The sequence below is a fragment of the Phyllobates terribilis genome, unplaced genomic scaffold (genome assembly GCF_046119375.1).
Source record: "Phyllobates terribilis strain yellow unplaced genomic scaffold, ASM4611937v1 Scaffold_7__3_contigs__length_470593459, whole genome shotgun sequence".
NCBI lineage: Eukaryota > Metazoa > Chordata > Amphibia > Anura > Dendrobatidae > Phyllobates > Phyllobates terribilis.
Window position 1 is genome coordinate 403,660,886 of NW_027362767.1, and position 21,595 is coordinate 403,682,480.

Below are 21,595 nucleotides of genomic sequence, written 5' to 3' on the forward strand. Positions count from 1 at the left end.
CCATGCACGAATCATGGCAGACACCCATCGATGTCGCGGCTTACACTCAATGCAGAAGGAGAAACCTTCACATACATGGCCAATTAAACATCCTAAAAGCAACATGAAATGTGCACTTCTGCAGAGAACACATCTTGGATGTGCAGAGACGCATGCCAGCGCAGACCATCGCCCCTTCATTCTTCTTTTTAGAATATTATGTAAAACAAATCCTATTTAAAAACTGTAGAAATTCCAGAGCCGCTAAGTTTAGGCGATGCGAGAGCGGGCACTCCAGACTTGCCATATTTGGGGCTGCAGCACAGGAGATTTTTTAGAAATATTTGCGACTCTTGTCCGTTCGTGGCAGGTTGAAAAGCAACATTAATTCCTGAAAGAGGAAGAAGTGATGATGCACAGTATCACACACGTGTGCGAGAATGATCAGGGAGGGGGGGCAGCCGGGACCGGCCGGCCGAGGGGCAGTGTGAGAAAGAATTTCCTCGTCCTAAAATTCAAAAGTTTGCAAATGCCTAATAAGGATAAAGAATGAGGAGAATTCCCATAGCTTGATCCTACTGGACAAATCCTATTAAGCAGCTGCTCCAGGAAATGTGAGTAAGGAGGGCAGTATCTGGAGGAAACAGGAGTCACTTGCAGTCCAAACATGGCTGAGGATGCTCCCCGCGCCCTTACAATGGCGACTGAGACGCCTTCCGGTCAGACCTTTCATGTGAGGAGCTCAGATGACGACCGTACTGGAGGCGCGTGACAGGTGCGGCACTTACATTATGCCCCCCCATGTACCTGATCTTCACAAGCCCTTATCTAGCAAAGGCAGCATTATCCTCCCTGCAATCTACTGGTCCGCTGCAGCCTCCAAACACTTCTGAAAGATGGGAGAAAGCCACTGCCAAACATTTCTGGTGGAAATGTACCTCATGCTAAGAACAGAGGGATGAGGCATGTTGAAATCAAACATGCCTGATATTTTATTGGGGCTCCATACAGATTAGAGAGGTTTGTCTAAAACGTATGCCTTTTTTTTTTGTTGAAGACAGAAGTTGCCGACATCCCAATATTCTGTGGTCCTGAGTTCAAATCTGACCAAGGGCAACACCTGCAAAGTATTATGTACTCTGTGTTTGAGTGGGTTTCTTCTAAGTACTCCATTATCATCCCATACATCAAAAATAGGCCCGTATGGGACAGGGACATGTGTGAGTATTGATCATCTCTGTACAACACCGTGGGATATGTTGGCACTATATAAAGTGATGCAATAAACAGAAAATGACAGAGCATCAAAAATCAAAATGTCTTAAACTTGCAAAATGCAGATCTTAATAAGCAATTTATAAATCCCAAGTTATGGAAGTACAATTTTCCAAAATGGAAGGTGGGAGTAGCTGGGAACTGATTCTGCATTTTCTCCCTCTTCCTCTTCAAGGTAAAACAAATGTGGCAAAACCAAAGAAATGAGCAAGCTTATAGTCCAGCTCTTTTCTTTGATTTTCCAGTAATCTTTTGTACAGCACCCCTTTCTGAGCTTAGTATTTAATCTGTATAGCTGCTTCCCATGGATGGGTGCCTCAGGCAAGCCTTGTCCTGTTCGGCCCTTATTCACATTGACGTCGTATGACGCATGGTAAGGTTTTAATACTACAGACAGATTGTACCTATCGGGACGGTTCTACCTTGTTGTGGTGGGATGGCTTATGCTTTTTTTTTTTTTTTTTTTTTTTTATCAAAATCGAGTTCATTAGGTATCCTATGTTATTTACATGTACTATTACTAATTACTTTTCTTGGATTTTGTCTGTAAAACACATAGTGATGCCAATCAGTTACCTCTGTGTAGGGCTTGAAAAGGAAGAAATCAGTGGCAAATAAAAATTTCAAAATCAATGATATTTTAGTGCACTTGGCCAACAGTATATTGGTCGTATACATTTTTTTTCCCTGGGAAATATGGATAACAATAAGGCTGCCATTACAGCTCTCTTACATGGGTTGTCACTATACTTGTCCAAGTATCTGACTTGCTTAGCTGTGTGAGCCGACGTCCAGGAGTCACATTAATGATCTCCGTTGCCAGGCCAGATTTCTACAATTTGACAAATGTCTGCGAGACACACAGGTTCATTTCAATGTAATCCAAGACGGACTTTGTATGGTTTTAAGTCCAGATAGAAAATGCACAGAGTTTAGCCAAGAAATGTTCAGATGATGCGGATGGTTAAGGAAGGGAAAAAAAAAATTGGCAAGCAACTGGCCGCTGACAGGGGCCCTTGAAAGTAATCAGTGTGTTTATCGGAGACTTTAAGTAAGGAAGCCCTGACTTCCGGATCGCACACAGCCCCTATGAGACAGGATGGGGGAGGCATTTGCATGATTGCAAAAAGGACAAGAGAAAGGCCTCACATCTCACTGGCCAACCCAGTATAATTAAAGGAGGCCACCTATGTGATTTGCATTGCAAAAAAAGTGTCTCTGCTCCTGGAGATCCTCTGTTTACAGAGCAGCTCTCCAGTGCCAGTGTTTCATCACCATCTCAACCAGCTCACGACTGCTACACCCAACAACCAGCCCTGGGTGCAGATTCCTAGCCCTGCCCTCCGAACAGGTCTGTTTCTCATGAGAAGACGTCCTCAAACCGAAAGAAGTGCAAGCCCAGACCTGCGAGAAGCTACAAACACAAACCACGACCATTGTGTGCGGCTCTACTGGAGGTCAGGCTGTGTGCAGACGGGTCTAACGATGGGCACTTTTATATAACGCACACTTGCTTCTGGCACATTTACAGCAGTCACTTTCTATTACTCCATGAGATGTGATGCAGAACACAGTACAGGGGAGGTGCGCAGCCTGGAGAAACATCCCACTCCCCCAAATCACACACTAATTGGACTTTACTGAAAGCCGCCGAGTGCACACAAAGCTCCTTTACTCCATGCTGGCACAATCCTGCTTTTATTACACATTCCAACTTCCCAACATTGGGGGGTTGAGGACATGTCCCAATTAAGGCACAAGTTAGGACAGAGTTACTTTATAGATGTGGCGGCAAGTCATGCAAACTCAATTGTCTACACAGGATGTTTGGTCATTTCACTCCCTCGGCTGCAAATGTCACTTGCGGTCCCTGAAGCAGTCTATATATGTGACAAGTTCACTTTGGAGGTTCAATGGTGAATATATGATGAAACAGCCTAAAAAGACCTATACAAGTATAGGAAAGCAAGCAAAAGAAAAAAACAAAAATAAAAACCTTCCTAGATGCACATGGAGTGGATCCCACCACAAGTCCTCTGCAAAATCTCTATACCCATGCAAATGTGCCATGGGTTTTATTCCTCTAGTGTAGAGATTATGCAAGATCTTCTCTTCTCTGCTAGCACTGCATTACGCTGCAGATTTTGCATCTGTTTCTGCAGCCAATATACCCATGTGTGTTGCCTGCAGGACAGGAGGGGTGTTGCCACTTGTATCTGCTCCTATTTTAGATCTTCTTGGGTTATTCTCATGATCTCTCTTCAGGAGCAAACCGCTCCTCTGCCTCCTGACATGCGGTGATGGGAGGGATGCTCCTGAATGATTGACAGTCCAGACCAATGCACTCTCAGATGTTGCAAGCAATGGCAGCTTTGCCTCTGCACCACAAGAGGTGTGCTGAGGCACTGAAGCTGGCAGAATCCAACTATATGACCAGCTCTTAAAAGCTGGGAAGCAGGGGTGGAGAACCTCAGGCCCATGGGGCCCTCGACCTTTTATTTGGTCCTCGGGGACAGCAGTACTGGGCCCGGCAGCTGTATTTTGACAGCCGCCAGCCCTTCAATTTCTTCTTGCTCTGGGAGCATGCACAATGAAACATTACATTCCGACACCAGTGCCAGCGTCAGGACGTTTCATCGTGGGCGGAGTTAGGATGCGATTTGTACGGTCCCCGAAGGATGGTATAAATTTCCAAATGACCCTCGGCCCTACCCCTCCTCTAAAGCAAAGAACATGCAAGTGCTACGCTTCCTTGCCTAAAAAACTGGCTAGTGCTGATGAAAGCACAGGTGGTCAGAAAGGTTGTGTGCACACGTTGACTTTTTATGAGCAGATGTCACAAAACCTGAAGGGTTTCCTGATGCCAGCAAAGTGAATGAGAATCCTGAACACATGTTGCTTACTTTTGGCTTCCAGATTTGGAGCAGATTTAAATCTGCAGCATGCCAATTCTTTCAGATACTAAAGAGTGGGGAAAAATCTGCACCAAAAACACATAAAAAAAATACTTTACGCTGCATTTTTCCTGCCAAGAGATGCAGAAATGGTGCAGAAATTTCAGCACCAAATGCTTACCGTGTGCACATAGCCTAATCTAGGAAACTAGCCACAACACTAGTACACGACAGAAAGAAAAAAAATCCCTCTGCTCTTGAGACAGGAAAATATTTTTAACAGGAAGTAAATTGCCAAGTTGTTTTTAGAAGCATTTTTTTTTTTTTTTTTTGCAATTTTACTCATTAGTGATAAGAATCTCTATAAGCTATGTCCCAATACATTATTGGACAATCCTAAAAGTAAAAAAACAAACAAGTCCTACAGCTTCACTTTAGAAGACTTGATATCCTATCTCGCTGATGATTTATTTCCTAAGGAAACCATAAGAAATTCAGAACAGTCTTTGTAGATCAAGTGAGTGCAGTCTACGGCGGTGCATCCAACTGCACTCAAATCAAAGTATAGATGGTATATGAGGACATATGATAAGGGCAGATTGCAGGTCTCAGTGGGAACCAGCCAGAAAGTTTCCTAACCAGTATCACAGAATGTTTTGCCTGCAGGGTTAATCTCAAATCAGTCTTTATTTCGATTATGGCAGTATATTAGAGATTCGCCATCTGACTGCAGGTCCTGACCACAATGTCCTGTGTGCGAGGAAGCGGGCCGTGTCTGGCAGCGCAGTGCGATCTTTATTATCCTGTTTTACCACATACACACATTCTATACATTCTAGTCTAGAGGACACATGTGTAATTGTGAGGTTAAAGTGATAAAGATCTGCTTTAAAAAAAAGGTGTGAGTAAAGTATACACCAGCAGCATGTGAGGAGACAAGAAGAAGAAAAAAAAAAGTCACACTACCTGTCTCACAAAGGGAGAGGCCCTGAGAATGCTGACATGTCCTTACTTGGTATTAAACAAAAAAACGCAAGGACAACGTTGAGAAAGCAGAATCCACCCCTGTTTTATATTCAGAAATCATCTCATAAGCAACCAGGATGGATGTTCCACATACTGTATATCACACAGCAGACCAACAACTGCTGGTCAATTCATCGAGACGATCAGTAATAATAAGGTTTATTACAACAGCACCAAAATAGGAGCTTTCATTTCAGCTCCATGGTCTAAGCTAGGGTCAGCAGCCACCAACACTCACGCTCCGAATCATAGCGTCACAACAGCTGGGGCGCTGGGCAGGCTCCGAATCGTAGCGTCACAACAGTTGGGGCGCTGAGCATGCTCCGAATCGTAGCGTCACAACAGCTGGGGCGCTGAGCATGCTCCGAATCGTAGCGTCACAACAGCTGGGGCATGCTCCGAATCGTAGCGTCACACCAGCTGGGGCATGCTCCGAATCGTAGCGTCACACCAGCTGGGGCATGCTCCGAATCGTAGAGTCACACCAGCTGGGGCGCTGGGCATGCTCCAAATCATAGCGTCACAACAGCTGGCCCCCGTGGACTAGCTTCAACATGGGTCAGTCACTGGGCTACATTAACTGGAATGGCCAACTATCTGCTGATGGGTGCTACGCTCACAAACACTAAATTTGGGAGGTGGAAGGCATCAAAGCAAACGTGCAGGGAATTATATCATGTTACACCTCCCAGCTGGGCTTCCAGGGTCACCAGTTAAAGTTATTTCACAGCCCATGAATATGGGGAGCCATCCGGCAGTCACACTATCTAAGCATTGTGTCATCTAACAGATGCACCAATGCAATAAAGCCCCATCAAGGTCCCCACCCTCCCACTCCTGTCTATTAATACTGTCAACTTTATTATGAAGTCAATGCTGTGATACAGGAAAATAAAGGGCTTCTCATTCCTATCCTGGACACAAGAATCAAATAAAAGACACTTCATATTAATGTTGCTTCCACATCTAATGAAAAAAGACTTGCAGATCAGATCTTCATTTTATAGGCGTGGATGCTTTTTAATTGCAGGTTTTCACAAATGAGAAGCGGCAATGGATGTTCTGATGATGAAAACCGAATGCACATTCCAATATTGCAAATTAGAAACAGCCTAATCCCGATGTGTGCGATACAGCGAGCCATAAGTGAGAGTAGGAAGATCCGGCGGAGGGAGGGAGGGGCACAGCATACATTACAAATTTTATTAAAAGTTTCTGTATATGGGACATCAAAGACAAGCGCGTTTTATGATCCACAAAAGCCCAGTGTGTACACAAAACTCCCCCCTGTAATCACGGCAAGCAGGGTCTGACATCATAAGGCGTTAGACGAGGGGCTACCCTGCCTTATGCTATAAATAAGCGGAACTGAAAACACTGACTCACGTCTCAAGGTTTTTTGTTTTTTTTTCTTTTTACACATGCACTGAAGATTAGAAAATGTAAAATAGGAGTCACATGTGAGAACGAAGAAGCCTCTGGATCTGCTCTTTTACTTGCCACACCCTGGAAAGAGCGTGCGTTGTGATATGCTACTCATACATTCATGCCTTGCCACTGCAGCCAGCCCCCCCAGGCTGGTGAGATGCTTTCTCCCTGCCCCCCCATTACATTCATTTTATGGCAGAACTGCAAAGTTTTACTTGCTACTTCCAAAAAAAAAAAAAAAAAAAAAAAGCCAGGGACGAGGTCAGTAAAAACAAAATACAGGAACACCGGCATTTTCTACATTTCCTCTTGCAAAACTGCTGCCTGGCAGCGGTGCCCACACGGCAAGAGGAGGGCTGTTGTGACATTTTACAAGAAAAACACACACACTATGGGGGTAGAGGTTACCAAACATGGAAATCTGCTATTCCTCAGAGTAAACCGCCAAGAAATAAGTAATTGCAGGGTGCAGAAACAATAAGACTGACTGGCTAAGCTAGTCCTACCGGTCGCCATTCAGTACAAGGCTAATGAAATACCCTCCAAAAACTTTTAGTACTAGTGCCCTCTCCTCTAAAAAAAAAAAAAAAAAGCCTCAGTCACACCTGAGCTCCAGTATAAGGCAATAGCAATGACACAGACTTCGCAATGCTCCCATCTAGGTGCCAAGATCACTAATCTTACAGAACTGTTGCCACACATATAAAGGGTGAGGCTGGTGAGCCATACAGACGATACACTCCCAGCCCTGTAATCACTAGCTGACCACATGTACCAGCAGATTGGCAGGGGTAATGCCTGTGGCTCCCAGCAGGCAAACTAAATTAATAAGTGGTAAAATCAAAATATATATACCGTATCTATATTATAGATGTATATACATTTTTATTTGGTATTATTCCATGTTGCCAGTCATGCAGTTTCTGAACGGTTAAACTGCAGTCATACAAGGGCTGTACAAACAGGAGCTTATTCCAGCCCCTGGCACAATCATAGGTCGTTGAATCCTCTAATATATTAATATATCGTATTGGAAGGTTCTTCCGGCAGCCATGCTCCACATGTCTAAATGAAATCTTTGAAAAACATTAGGAGCACTGAACTAAATGCCCCTAAATGCTCGTCTCCACTGTGTACAGACAGTTTTCTGCTTAAATTACATTGTGGTTAGCAGAGAATTTTATAAATGCGAAAGAATTAGACCGGCTCGGAGCGAGACGTGAATGCGGCCGGTGATTATAGACGCATATAGAAAACATATTAGGATCATCCAGTCCAGCAACAACTACTTTTTTCCCCCACAGGTTATTAAAGAGTAACTAAACTAACTTTTTTTAAATAACTTTTCATGCTGGACAAAATTATCAAACTTGGTAAATCACTTTATTAAGGGATTTGTCTTCACTCCTGTAAAAAAAAAAATATGCAAGTAGCTTCCAATTCCCCGCTTTTATTCAGTGGTTAGCTACATTGATATCAGAATGTACTCCTTTGGAGAACAGATGATGGCAGTGATGGGTCAGCACCAATCTCCTCCTCTGTGCCTTCAGCTTATCAGAACAATTTCCTGCAGCAGCTTCTCCCCAGAGTTAAGCCGCATTCACACATCAGTGACATGGTCATAGTACCGACCGTGGTGCACCTAACGGCCGCGGGTCTTTTGACAGCCTCATAGGCATAATTTCAGATCAGGGGGTCCGAAGGCAGTCCATACTCTGATAGTGGACACACGGATGTGTGAATTTGGCATTAGTGAGATACAGGTGCTGAGCTGTCCCATCACTGCCAGCAAAAGTACTCAAAATGAGTACATTCGAATAGCGTAGCATCTGAGGGGCGGAAAATAAACTTTGGAAAAGTAGAGGTTTAAAATCCACTTGTCATGTTTCCTCAAAGAGAAGACCTACCCCAAAAATAAGCCCTGGAATGATTTTGCAAATATCCTTGAAATACAAGCCCTATTCCAAAAAATAAGCCCTAGTTACTGTCTGGGTGGCCAGAGAATGGGGGGGGGGGGGGGGGCCGGGCAATTGCCCAGGGCCACCACTTACTTTGGGGCCCCAAGAGTTTTTATTTCAAGGTTAAGGGTATGTGCCCACGATGCGCAAATGAAGCGGAAATTTTCGCATGTCCTTTTTTGCACATGCGGAATTGCCTTGCGTATTCTACTGCATTGTAGATGGCAATTCTGCATGCGTAAACGCACAAAGAATTGACATGCTGCGGAATTTTCCGCACATCAAAAAGGCTGCGGAAAATTCCGCAGCATGGGCATTACAATTGCAGAATGCTATAGGGGACCATGGCAGAAGGCTAACATGCGTATTTCATGCGTTTACGCTGCGGAAATTTCCGCACAAAATACGCATGAATTAACGCATCGTGGGCACATACCCTTTGGTGATATGACGATCATGTGAATATGTTGTCACCAAAGATTCTTTAACTGCGGGAGTTTGGAGGAACTAGGCTGGTGTGTGTATGTATGTATGTATGCATGTATGTATATCTATCTATCGTCAGGGAGGGCGCTGTTACAGAAGAAAAAAAAACCTACACGTGAGAGACAGATTCACATGACTTAAATAACTTGGGGTACTACTAAATATATTTAGCTAGATGAGACTATTTTATATAGGCACATTCCTGGAGTGGTAGGATAACCTCAAAAACAAAAAGTATCTTATGAACAGGCCTGATTGCTAGTATAAATGATAGTCAGGACTCCCCTCGTTACAGTGGTCCAAGCACCCCCCCCCACCCCCTCCACCACATCCTCCTGGCTCCAGCCTGGGCTATTAACACAATACAGCCTTCAAATGCATCTTGTGTTTCTTAGCTGGCACATATCCAGCCACAAGTTGGAGCAAACACCAATATTACACCCACAGCAATAACAGAGAGGAAAAAGCTGGTAGCAGCCAGGTTTGCGGGAGCAGGGAATGGGGGGGCTACAGCAAGACGTTCCCTTTTCTCTTCTCATCTGCAGCAGTCTGGGAAACGCTAATTATAGTGATAAAGCGGCCGAGAGTTTGGATCGGGAATAGAAAATGTAAACGCATCTTTACTGGCACAGCGTGGATATCTGCTTTGTGGAAGTTTGGGAAAACAAGCAAAGGGCGCACACAATTTTTACTTGGCTGTTTAAAAAAAGTGCATAGCTGAGATTCCTGTCCAGCAACCCGAGGGAACGAACCAGTGAAAACCACAGGAAAACTTGGCCTTTTGCAGCAGTAAATTAAGCACTGCTCTGAACACCTTCCTTGAGAAAGGGACTCAATAGACGTGCAGGGTTATTGGCAGGGGAGGGGGGCACTTTTTAGACTGCAAGCTTCTAAGGACATAGTGTCCTGTGTACACACCTAAGCCTGCTTCACAGATGTTCACATTACTAGACCTGCCAATAGGAGAAACACAAAGACACATTATGAGCAAGCAACTTTCCGGGACAGTCTATTTTCAGGCTACTGGTTACCTCCCTAGGGTGGTTTTCTGGGGAACAAGCTGCAATCTGGACAAGAAAATGCCATAAAATGGGAATAAGTCACCTTGGGAACTTATACGGCCCTATATTAAACTACTAAGGGTCACAATAGTCTTTTCAGAGGAGGTGGGTTGCCAGGGGAAAAAAAGGCAAATATACAAATGGTGCTTGTAAACGCAATGGGGTACCGTGTGATCTGTACACCAGATGATAGGGCTGAAAACTGACAACCTTTTTCATCACTAATTTGGGTTACAGCAGTTGTCACTTACTAAATCCACCAATTAATAAAAAACAAGATCTCAAAGACTAGGATATTTCCGCAACCAGCATCTTTAGAACAATCTTGACAAGTCTTTGCTTTTTTGCAGTCATGGCAATATCTGGTCATGATATGTCAGTGGTGACTGCCACGCCATCTTACTAATTTCTTAAAGAGAAATGTGGGCGCCTGGCAATATTCAGAAGTAAGACAATCATCTTGGTATTCTTGCAGTTCTGCACAACTTTTTTTGCCTTGATCTGCTGCAGAATCATCATCATCTTTGATGGTAAAAAAATAAATAAATGAAAAGTAGTACTAAGTTCTGCGATACCTTGCCAGTTAGAACTAATGACAACATAGTGGAAACCAATGGACCTCATTATGCCACCAGGATGTCGGCAGGTGATGCGAAAGTCCATCATGGAAAGGATCTGGTACTGCGCTGCGGCTTCCATCTATCAGAGACTAGCAATGTAAACTATTGCAGCTCAGGAGTCTTTGTAAGGAGCGCAAACGAATGCCATTACCTTCTGTTTCCCATTGTAGGGCACCCATATAGAACTAGTAGTAAGCGATATATGGTGCCCGATGACTCATGCTACAAACTAACGAATTAAGGGGCCATTATAGATTCCGAAATAGCCACGCAATATAGTTGTGGCTGCACATGAGGCAAAAGCAAACACAAGGGCATCATCCACAGAGTGAGTCAAGAGTTAAACCATCACTGCTTGCATAAGTTAGCAAATGCAAGGCTCACTAACCTATTCTCTACTGAGCAAATGCAAGACTCATTAACCTATTCTACTGACAGAGCCATGATGAAACCTGTTAATGATTAAACAGCCAGAAGGTTAAAAGTACAAGTCCACGGCTGAACCTGGCACTGTGCTATGTGCAGAGGACATGCCTAGCTGTCGGCTCAGCACAAAATGGGTTAAACAGGTGAACGAACTACTACTATATGCCTATCGAATGTGTCCGACAACATGAAGTAGCTGCGTTTGCACGGGTTGTGTACACTCTAAAAAACACACTGCCAAGTTGGAGAGAATTTAATAGAAAAGCCATTGTGGTCAGGGACTGATGCAGAATGTGCTATAGATGCAACAGACAGAAGAAGTCAGACATCTAAGAAGAGCATAGGTGAAACTGGAGTCCTGTCCTTTCATACCTAGGGATGACACAGGGCTCATACCTGCCGTGCTCGTCATTAGGAATACTGATTCTTTGGGGGAAGCTGGGATACAATAATGGCAGCACGTGCCGTTGAGATGAAACATGAAGAAGCCAATCCAACCAGCAAACACTGCCTCCAGTAAGTTTTGATGGCTGACCATTCACCTGCCATCTGGTTTTTGCCTAGTCTGAGAGCAGCATAATGTAGAGACAGTACCCGATTCCAGCGATGTGTCACTTACTGACAGGGCTGTGGAGTCAGGAAGTCAAACCTCAGACTCCTCAATTTCCATGACACCGACTCCCTCATACATGGCTCATATATTAGTGATAAATTTACTGTAGCACAGAATAATCTCAGCTAAAAGTCTAGACCCTTAGATCAGGAATAGGACATTTCATAACTTTCCCAAATTCTTATGAAAAAATATTCCCCACAAACTGCATTGAACTACTGTACCCAATTTATTATATATTTTAGGAGTCGGAGTCGGTCCATTTTATACCGACACCAACTCCACAGCCCTGCTTACAGAACTGCTTGTTGCAGATTTTATACCATCACTGTTTTATCAGCAGGAGATTATCACTAGAGAACTAGTACATTAATCCTCCACACTTATGAGCAGTGTAACCCCCACTGACTGGCATATTTCTGCTTATGCACAGTGCACACAGCAAGCTGTCAATCAGTGATGTGGGCGGGGTTATACAGTGCTCAGCATTCAGAGAAAATAGGGATTTTTATCACAACTGCAGGAAGTGATGTATTGCTGGAATCAGGGTCTCTGCCCTCTACATCATGCTTCACTTAGAGGTAGCAAAAGCCTGGTGACAGATTCCCACTTGCTCCTAAACTTTCCAATAACGTGCCAATTTCTACTTAAAGGTACAACTGGTGCACAGGTGTAAGCCAGCACACACAAGGTTAACAGCATTCAGGAGCAGGAGGCCCCAGAAAGTGATCTTAGCTCCTAGGATTTTATCCCAGAGGCACAAACAATCCTGCATGTTACTAATCCTTGCAGACAGGAACCTGAAAATGTGAGAATTCAGGTCTGGTCAGCATGTGAACACTGAGCGCTCTTATCTGTGGTTATTGTGTGCCACAAAAAGGCAACTATGCTTCACTAGGAGAGCCCCCATAAAGAGGTCTTTCAGACAGGAGGATGACTGTGCCCAGTCAGGGGAGGTGGGGGGATTTAAAGTACAAACATGAAAGATTTCCAGGCTCTCTGTTAATAGGTCACTGGTTTCACTTACAACTGGCAAACCAGGTTTGGACACACTAAACTGTTCACTGCCTGGAAGAAAAGAGACTAGAAAGGGACACAATTGTGCATGCAACACACAGCCGGCTCAGGCCAAGACCACAGAACCCAAAGCATAAAAAGGAGGTATTCAGGAAAATGAAATCCAGCATCCGCAGTCATCAGTCTCGTTTATTCAGCTGAAAATAACCCTATGTACATTTACCTTCCCTACAGACAACAGAACAAGTGTCACCTGCACAAACGTGGCTCCCCCCCCACACGTGTCAAGAGGTGGTCCCTACAGAAACTTCAAAGCCTTGCTCCTTAGCCTGGACTATAATCATGTGATACAATGCACCAGCTAGTTATGTGTTGGGTTATTACTTATTACCACCCATGTCTTCAAGTAACCCAGCCTAGATTGCAAAGCATTAAATAGCCTGGCTGTGACCCATCTGCATAGGGTATTCATTAGTGCATGCTCATCTCATAGCCCAGCGTGACAACTGACAGCTTGGCAACAATTGTTGACTCCCACCCTGGGATTAGGCGACAGCCCCATTGCTCTGTTGAAGCTGCAATATATGTGAATTTTTATACGCGTGACTCTCATCTTGTCTCACTGATCTCTCGCCACACCCTCCAGTTCACTGGGACACCCTGTCAAGCCACCTAGCGCTCCCATATACCCTCCCAAGGAGTCCACGCTCCTCAGCACAGACCAGGGATTAAATAGGTCAATACTAGGGTCTTAATCTGATACCAAGACAGCGAGCTCAAGGTCTTGTAACCCTCATTCTGCAGAGATCAGAACAAACAGGAGTTGTGTAACATCACAGGGCAACCTGCACATGAGGACCCCGATGGAAAACTTCCCCAAGGATCTTCCTCCTACTTTCTTAGCTCTTACTTGAAAGCAATTTTCTCGAAGCTTTCAGAATTCCCATAACACAGCGCATAGAGGTATGAACGGAAGCATTAGACGTAAAATGTAACATAATTATATTACATGTAGACACCACAAGTGAAATGTTACAATGTAGTAAAGATCACTGACAGGGGCCATACTGCAGATATCAGGTATGGACAGCAGATGAACTTTTTGGGGTGTTCTCTATAGCACTTTGCTAAAAAAAAAAAAGTTAGGTAACATTATTAAGAGTTTATTTTCGGCCAACAGGAACATAATCTATATTTAGATTATAGAGCAGAGGTCTCTAACCACAGATGATGCAAAACTTCAATACCCAACATGTCTGACAGCGCTGGCTGGGATCTGTAGTTGTAATTTGCAACAACTGGAGAATCGTAGGTTAGATACCACTACTCCCATCATACAGTCGCAATCTCTAATCTCAGTCCAGAAGTTGCCAGGGCATGATGGAAGTTGAAGTTTTGGAATATCTAGATGGCTGTAGGTTGGAGACACCTCTTGTACGGCCTAGGCCTTACAGCTGTTGCCAAACTACAACTCCCAGCAGGCCCTTACAGCATCTGGAGATATATATATTTTGCAAGTTGGAGACCACTACAGTACGGATTAAAGCCGGCCACACACATATAGATGTCTGCTAACTATCGTTCAGTTGACGGCCATCTTTCCTGAATCACCCAAACACAGGGACTCGTCTCGGCAAAAGGTTTAGGTGATTACATTCCAGCAACCCGATCATTATACCTCCCCATTTATCTGCTGGGGGACAATCTGGAGGCCTCGCGAACATTGGATGGACATCCAATCTCACAGAAATCAATGGGTTTGGTTGAATTTTATCTAATACTTATGGAAGGGTTATAAGGCTGGGGTGTGGACTGCAGGTGTCCCTAGTCACCAAGAGACTAGCAGAGGGGGTCCAACTTATCCAAGTAGCCAGAAGAATTGCTCCATAGAGGTCAACGAGGTTACGAAATTTCGACTGATACCAAATTGTACCAAAATCCAATCCAACAAATTATACAGACCCAGTACTTACATTAATATACAAACTACATACAGCCCTGTACACGCACATGCCGTGATCATACACACTGCCCTGCAGCCATACATACCGCTGTATATAGGACATGATCATAAAGAAATGTATGTAAGTTATATACAGCCCTGCACGCGTCCATACATACCCCTGTATACAGTATATACACACACAAGACGTGATCATACAAATATATATAAATCCCTGCAAGCGCTCATACTGCCCCCTGTATGCAGGAGAAAAAAAAAAAATATTATATATATATATATATATATATATATATATATATATATATATACATACATACATACACACACACATACACGCGATCTGCTCATTCATGTATATACGTTATATACAGCCCTAAACGAGCTGACACAGACCCCTATATACACACAGGACATGATCATACATGTGAATATACGTTATATACAGCCCTGCACATGCTCAGACCGCTGTATACAGTATATACACAGGACGTGATCATACATGTGTATTTATGTTATATGCAGCCCAGCAAGCGCTCATACTGCCCCTGTACACAGTATATACACAGGGCGTGATCACACAAGTATATATTTATATACAGCCCTGAATACAGTATATACACAGGAACTGCTCATAAATGTGTATATACAGCCCTGCATGCACTCACACAGACCCCTGTATACAACATATACGTGCAGGACGTGATCATACATGTGTATACACATTATATAGAGCCCTGCATGTGGTCACACAAGTATATGTGTTATACACTGCCCCCTGTGTACAGTATATACACACAGGACGTGGTCACACAAGTATATATGTGTCATACACTGCCCCCTGTATACAGTATATACACACAGGATGTGGTCACACAAGTATATATGTGTTATACACTGCCCCCCTGAATACAGTATACACACACACAGGACGTGGTCACACAAGTATGTGTTATACACTGCCCCCCTGAATACAGTATATACACAGGATGTGATCACACAAGTATATATGTTATATACTGCCTCCCTGTATACAGTATATACACAGGATGTGTTCATACATGTTATATACTGCCCCCCTGTATACAGCATATACACAGGATGTGATCGCACAAGTATATATGTTATGTACTACCCCCCTGTATACAGCATATACACAGGATGTGATCACACAAGTATGTTATATACTGCCCCCTGTATACAGTATATACACAGGATGTGATCGCACAAGTATATGTGTTATACACTGCCCCCCTGAATACAGTATATACACAGGATGTGATCACACAAGTATATATGTTATATACTGCCTCCCTGTATACAGCATATACACAGGATGTGATCGCACAAGTATATATGTTATGTACTACCCCCCTGTATACAGCATATACACAGGATGTGATCACACAAGTATGTTATATACTGCCCCCCTGTATACAGTATATACACAGGATGTGATCGCACAAGTATATGTGTTATATACTGCCCCCCTGTATACAGCATATACACAGGATGTGTTCATACATGTTATATACTGCCCCCCTGTATACAGTATATACACAGGATGTGATCGCACAAGTATATATGTTATATACTGCCCCCCTGTATACAGCATATACACAGGATGTGATCGCACAAGTATATATGTTATATACTGCCTCCCTGTATACAGTATATGTTCATACATGTTATATACTGCCCCCCTGTATACAGTATATACACAGGATGTGATCGCACAAGTATATATGTTATATACTGCCCCCCTGTATACAGCATATACACAGGATGTGATCACACAAGTATATATGTTATATACTGCCTCCCTGTATACAGTATATACACAGGATGTGATCGCACAAGTATATATGTTATGTACTACCCCCCTGTATACAGTATATACACAGGATGTGATCGCACAAGTATATATGTTATATACTGCCCCCCTGTATACAGCATATACACAGGATGTGATCACACAAGTATATATGTTATATACTGCCTCCCTGTATACAGTATATACACAGGATGTGATCGCACAAGTATATATGTTATGTACTACCCCCCTGTATACAGTATATACACAGGATGTGATCACACAAGTATATATGTTATAATGCCGCCTCCTGTATATACACAGGACATGTTCACACCTATATAGGTTATATGAAGCCCCTGGCCACATACAAGATGTATAATAGAAGGACCGGACTCCCTAGGACAAGGGGAACTACAGCTCCCAGCCCAACCCGATCATTGCCCGCTGCCTGATAGGAGTTGTAGTTGGTGCACAGTTGGACTCCACAGGTGGCAGCGGAGGGGCCGGCTCTGCACTGACAGGCAGGCGCCTACACTGCACACAGGTAGCAGTTACCTTGCGTTGCTGTTTCTCCCAGGCCGGGTCGAGCAGCAGGTCCCGGTCCCAGTCTTCCTCTTGCTCCATGTATCTGCCATCTTGCATCAAGGTGCCGCCACCGCCGGTCATGTGATAGTCCACCATGGCGGGCCGGAGATAACACAGAGGCTGCAGCTGGTGTGATACGTGAGGGGGGTCTCTCCGGTGTGTGAGAGCCGCGGGTTCCTCTCCTCTCCTGGGATCAGCGCCGAATGCGCATGCGTAGTGGACGTCCTCCAACACCACAGCGTCTACTCACTCTCCTCAACAGCGCCAGCCAATGGCAGAGCACTACTCCGGTATAAACGCGCCCACCTAGACTGTGAGCCAATAGGAGAGGGTATAGAAGCCTCCCGCTTCAACTACTCAAGCCACGCCCCCTCCGAGCTGACACCACCTACCACACCCAACGTTCCCCACACACCCTGACAGACGGTTCCCGCCCTTTTCTGCTGCCAGGTGTCTGCGTCGGCAACCGACACGTTCGTCCCTAGCAGAAAGTATTGGCTCATGTTACTATATAGAGAGCCCTTCTGAGGCATTGCTGAGGAATCTCCACGCCTAGAAGTTACTCACACAGTTATGACATAAAGACATACAGGACTGTCATCAAGCCTTCGCCTTAAAATAATAAAAAAAAAGTTATAAATAAATGTCCTGCCATATTTCTCATCTGTGGAGATGCTTTTCTTGCTATTTTTTTGAGGGGGGGGGGATAATTGGGTAATAAAATGAGCTGGGTGACAACCAAGATGGCCGCCTGCCACAGAAGTAGTAGCCTGCCATGTATGGGGTTGCCTAGCAACAGATCACCATGTCGAAACGTAAAACTTCTTGGCGATAGCGAAATGGCGGCTCAGACATGGGACCCCGGCTTCGTATAGTGTTTCGACCTACTGTTGGGGGCAGAGTCGTACCAAATGGGGGTCCTAACCCATCTGAGTGGACCCCAATATGGGGTAACGCACGTACAGTGGGCACCTCATTGCTATATTACCACCATACAGCGGTAGATACCAAGTCTGCAGGCCGAAAAATAAGCTATCACTACTAATAGGTTACGCGCTCTCTCTCTCTGTTCACTTCTCCCGTTTTTTATAGACCGTCTTCATTAAAAAATATCTTAAAGGGATTATTTTTGCTTTCACATATGGGTATTGTGGGACAGGTCTCGTCAATACAAGCCATTTTGCAATTTACTGCTTGGTAAAATTTTCAGCCGTTCTTGAGATATTAACACTTTTCTGTTATCGACAGCTCGTTACCTTGGAGACCGACCACTGCTGCTAGACAGCAGAACACGCGCAGCGCTTACAATCTCTTTTCTATTGCGATCATAAGCATCGTTTTGAAGCTGGAACGCGCCGTTATCTCGCTAAACCCCCGGCCATTTTCAGCGCAGAGCTTATAAGCAAGACAGCAGAGGTGGTCGGTCTCCTAGGCAACGAACTGTCAACAAAAAGAAAAGTGTTAATATCTGGAGAACGGCTGCAAATTTTAATAAGCGGTAAATTGGAAAAGTGCTTGTTTTTACCAGCTCTATCAGATAATATCCTTCTATGAACACGGGAATAGCCCCTTTAAAGGGTATCTGTCACCTGTCTGTGGCTTCACTAATGAAACACAATTGCAAAAATGAGTTTTAGCCCCAATATTATGCCTTTAAGTAAAAAAAAAAAAGTGTTCCCAAAGGCGGACAACCCTATATTCCAACACATCTAGTGAACTGTCCTTGTAATGCGGCCCTTAAGGATAATGTTACTTAATACTACAAAATCCTTCCAATTACTAATGCTGTGCTCAATAGTCATACGGGAAAGGCCTGAATCATCCCCCTAAGGCTACTCACTGCCACAATGCTGCCCTAGTTGGAAGAGCCGGAAAATCTGATGTCTGCCACAATGGGGATTGCTTCTATGTGCTTCTATGTCCTACAATAGCAATCAGGAATGTCCTCTGGCCATCCAAAATTTAAGACCAGGGTTGGACCCATGATCCAAGGGTCAAAGGATGCTCTAATGGCCCCACAATCTTATGCAATATAGGACCGATCATCAATAACTGACTCATCCCATAAGAAATAGACCCTATTGATAAAAGATCAAAAGTCACCTCTAAATGAGACCCTTTATATCAGAGTCCATACCCACCAGGAGGGTGTAGTTGTAGCAGGTGCAGAGGTGGCAATCGCCCCTTGGCTCCAGAACACATGGCACATTGTTTTTTTTGCTTCTTTAATGCAAAGTTATGCAACTTTCTAAATAATTTTCATTAAGAACTTTCTATCAACAATGCTGTTGTAGAGCAAATTTAAGTCCTTTATCTGATGCAAATCGGTCAGAGCTCCTCTGCTCTCCCTCTGGCTTCTCTCAGTGTTAGAGATAGCAGGGACATTGCTGGGGTGTACACAGATCTTCACAGCATGGAGAGGGGGGAGAAAGTCTTTCAGGGAGGACAGAGAAAACAAGGTATAGATGTGAAGGAAAGTACAGGAAGTGTAAATAAGTTGAGGATAGAAGCTGTGCTGATATTGAGCTAATGAAGATAACAGTACACTAGAAACACAAAGACCCCACATCCAGCCTATATTCCCGAAAGAAACACACATAGATTGCATCCAGCCTCTCTTACTGGGAGGAACGCATATAGATCGCATCCAGCCTATATTGCTGGGAGAAGTACACATAGATCACATCCAACCTATATTACCGGGAGAAGCACACAAAGATCACATCCAGCCTATATTACCAGGAGAAACACACACAGATTACATCCAGCCTATATTACCGGGAGAGACACATACAGATCACATCCAGCCTACATTGCTGGGAGAGACACACACAGATCACATCCAGCCTACATTGCTGGGAGAGACACACACAGATCACATCCAGCCTACATTACTGGGAGAGACACACACAGATCACATCCAGCCTACATTGCTGGGAGAGACACTCCCACAAGAGAAAAATCTGAAACTTGGATCAGGATGCAAACTGCATATCAGGGCATCTGGGAATGAACAAAGTAATTAAGATTGCAGACTGAAATTTACTTCAATCTTATGAATGAAAGGTAACCATTAACATATATAGAAATATGTTTCTTTTCCATGACAACGGTGCCTATAGCCTTTAAATACTCCATGAGCCTAATAGAGCAGAACCACATCTTTTACCAGAGCGACAAGCACTTAGAATGAGCTCCTCTCTCGCTGGAGGACCCGGCCCATCTCACTATTACATAGACAGTCCTTTGCTTTTGAGTAGACACTAGTTATGCTTCCTTTTCCCTACAGCATTTACAGGGTAGTAAAAATGATCATATTAATTGGATAACCCCTTAAGATAGTACACGTTTAATAAAACTATCCCGATATACTACTGATTAGGGTGAGTGGATGCCCTGCTATAGGTAACTATGGCTTCTCCAGCAGATAATGGCCCATCATGGCGGCTCCCACATGCCATTTGAATGTCTCAGGAGCCACAATGGAAGGGTTATCCAAACTGATACTACATCTGCAGCCTATCTTATCTACTGTACATCCATGGCGCACTTCAATGCGTTTTATTGTTCCCTTTTATTGGACATTTCAGGCTGGGGCGAGGCAGATTGTTGTGTTCTTCAATGAGATCAATGACAAGAAATCCAGAAGAATCTCTGCCCCCTCCATGACTACATTATTTCACATTATGTCTCAGCTCGTGAGAACTTCCAGAGACGTTTACATTCATAGGGACGTGAGATATTAATATTAGCAGCTCTGTTCATAAGCGCCAGACCCCAGTCATTTCCATCAAATACTTTACTTTTTCTTTTTTTTTTAAACCAAATAAAAGTTTATTGAGGAGATTTAAGGAATCCCGTGTATAGCAAAATTAACAAGTCTTGATGTCCAGTAAATCATTACCAGGAACGAATATAGACATACTTAGTACATAGTAGTAACAGTATTAAAGAGATTGAGGAACAGATATAGAGAACTCGAATATAATATTGCAAAACATTTCTTAGTGGGTTCCACAAACGGACAATCATTCCAAATAAGCCAAGCTAAATAATATTCATTGCTGCTTTGTCTAGTTTTAGGGGGGTCCGAAGCTATTCAAGACCATCCAGAAGAAATAAACTCTCCTGAAGGAGAAGCAAGGGCCCACCGGAGGATTCTCCGGTTCTCTGGTGGGCCAGTCCAACCCTGCCTGCAGGGACGAAGGGGCATCCACATCAATGGTGGAGCTCGACATTTGAGTTTGATCCCTATTCTTGTCCCAGACACAATTAAAGTCCCCAAACAAGATCAACAGCAGAGTGTTAACATAAATGCAATAGCTTAGTGTACAACCTCAGTCTTAAAAGGAGTGGGAATGTATATTCCTAATAGACTAATAGCAGATATAAATACTGTGCAGTGTATAAATACGTATCTGCCTCTTTTTTTGATTTCGAGGTCATGTAGT

The 21,595-nt window shown here is 43.8% G+C and overlaps 1 protein-coding gene across 2 annotated transcripts in view; it reads right to left on the bottom strand.

Annotated features, from left to right (window-relative positions):
* The window catches only part of ACTN4 (actinin alpha 4), a 40,769-nt gene extending 23,382 nt beyond the window's left edge, over positions 1–17,387 (bottom strand). The window contains exon 1 of one of the 2 annotated variants that reach the window (XM_073641675.1): positions 17,115–17,387. In XM_073641675.1, coding sequence (XP_073497776.1) covers positions 17,115–17,240 — 126 coding nt within the window. In that variant the 5' untranslated portion in view covers positions 17,241–17,387. The remainder of the gene's footprint in view (positions 1–17,114) is intronic. The other variant, XM_073641674.1, reaches the window with a different exon arrangement.
* Between the last annotated feature and the right edge of the window lie 4,208 nt (positions 17,388–21,595).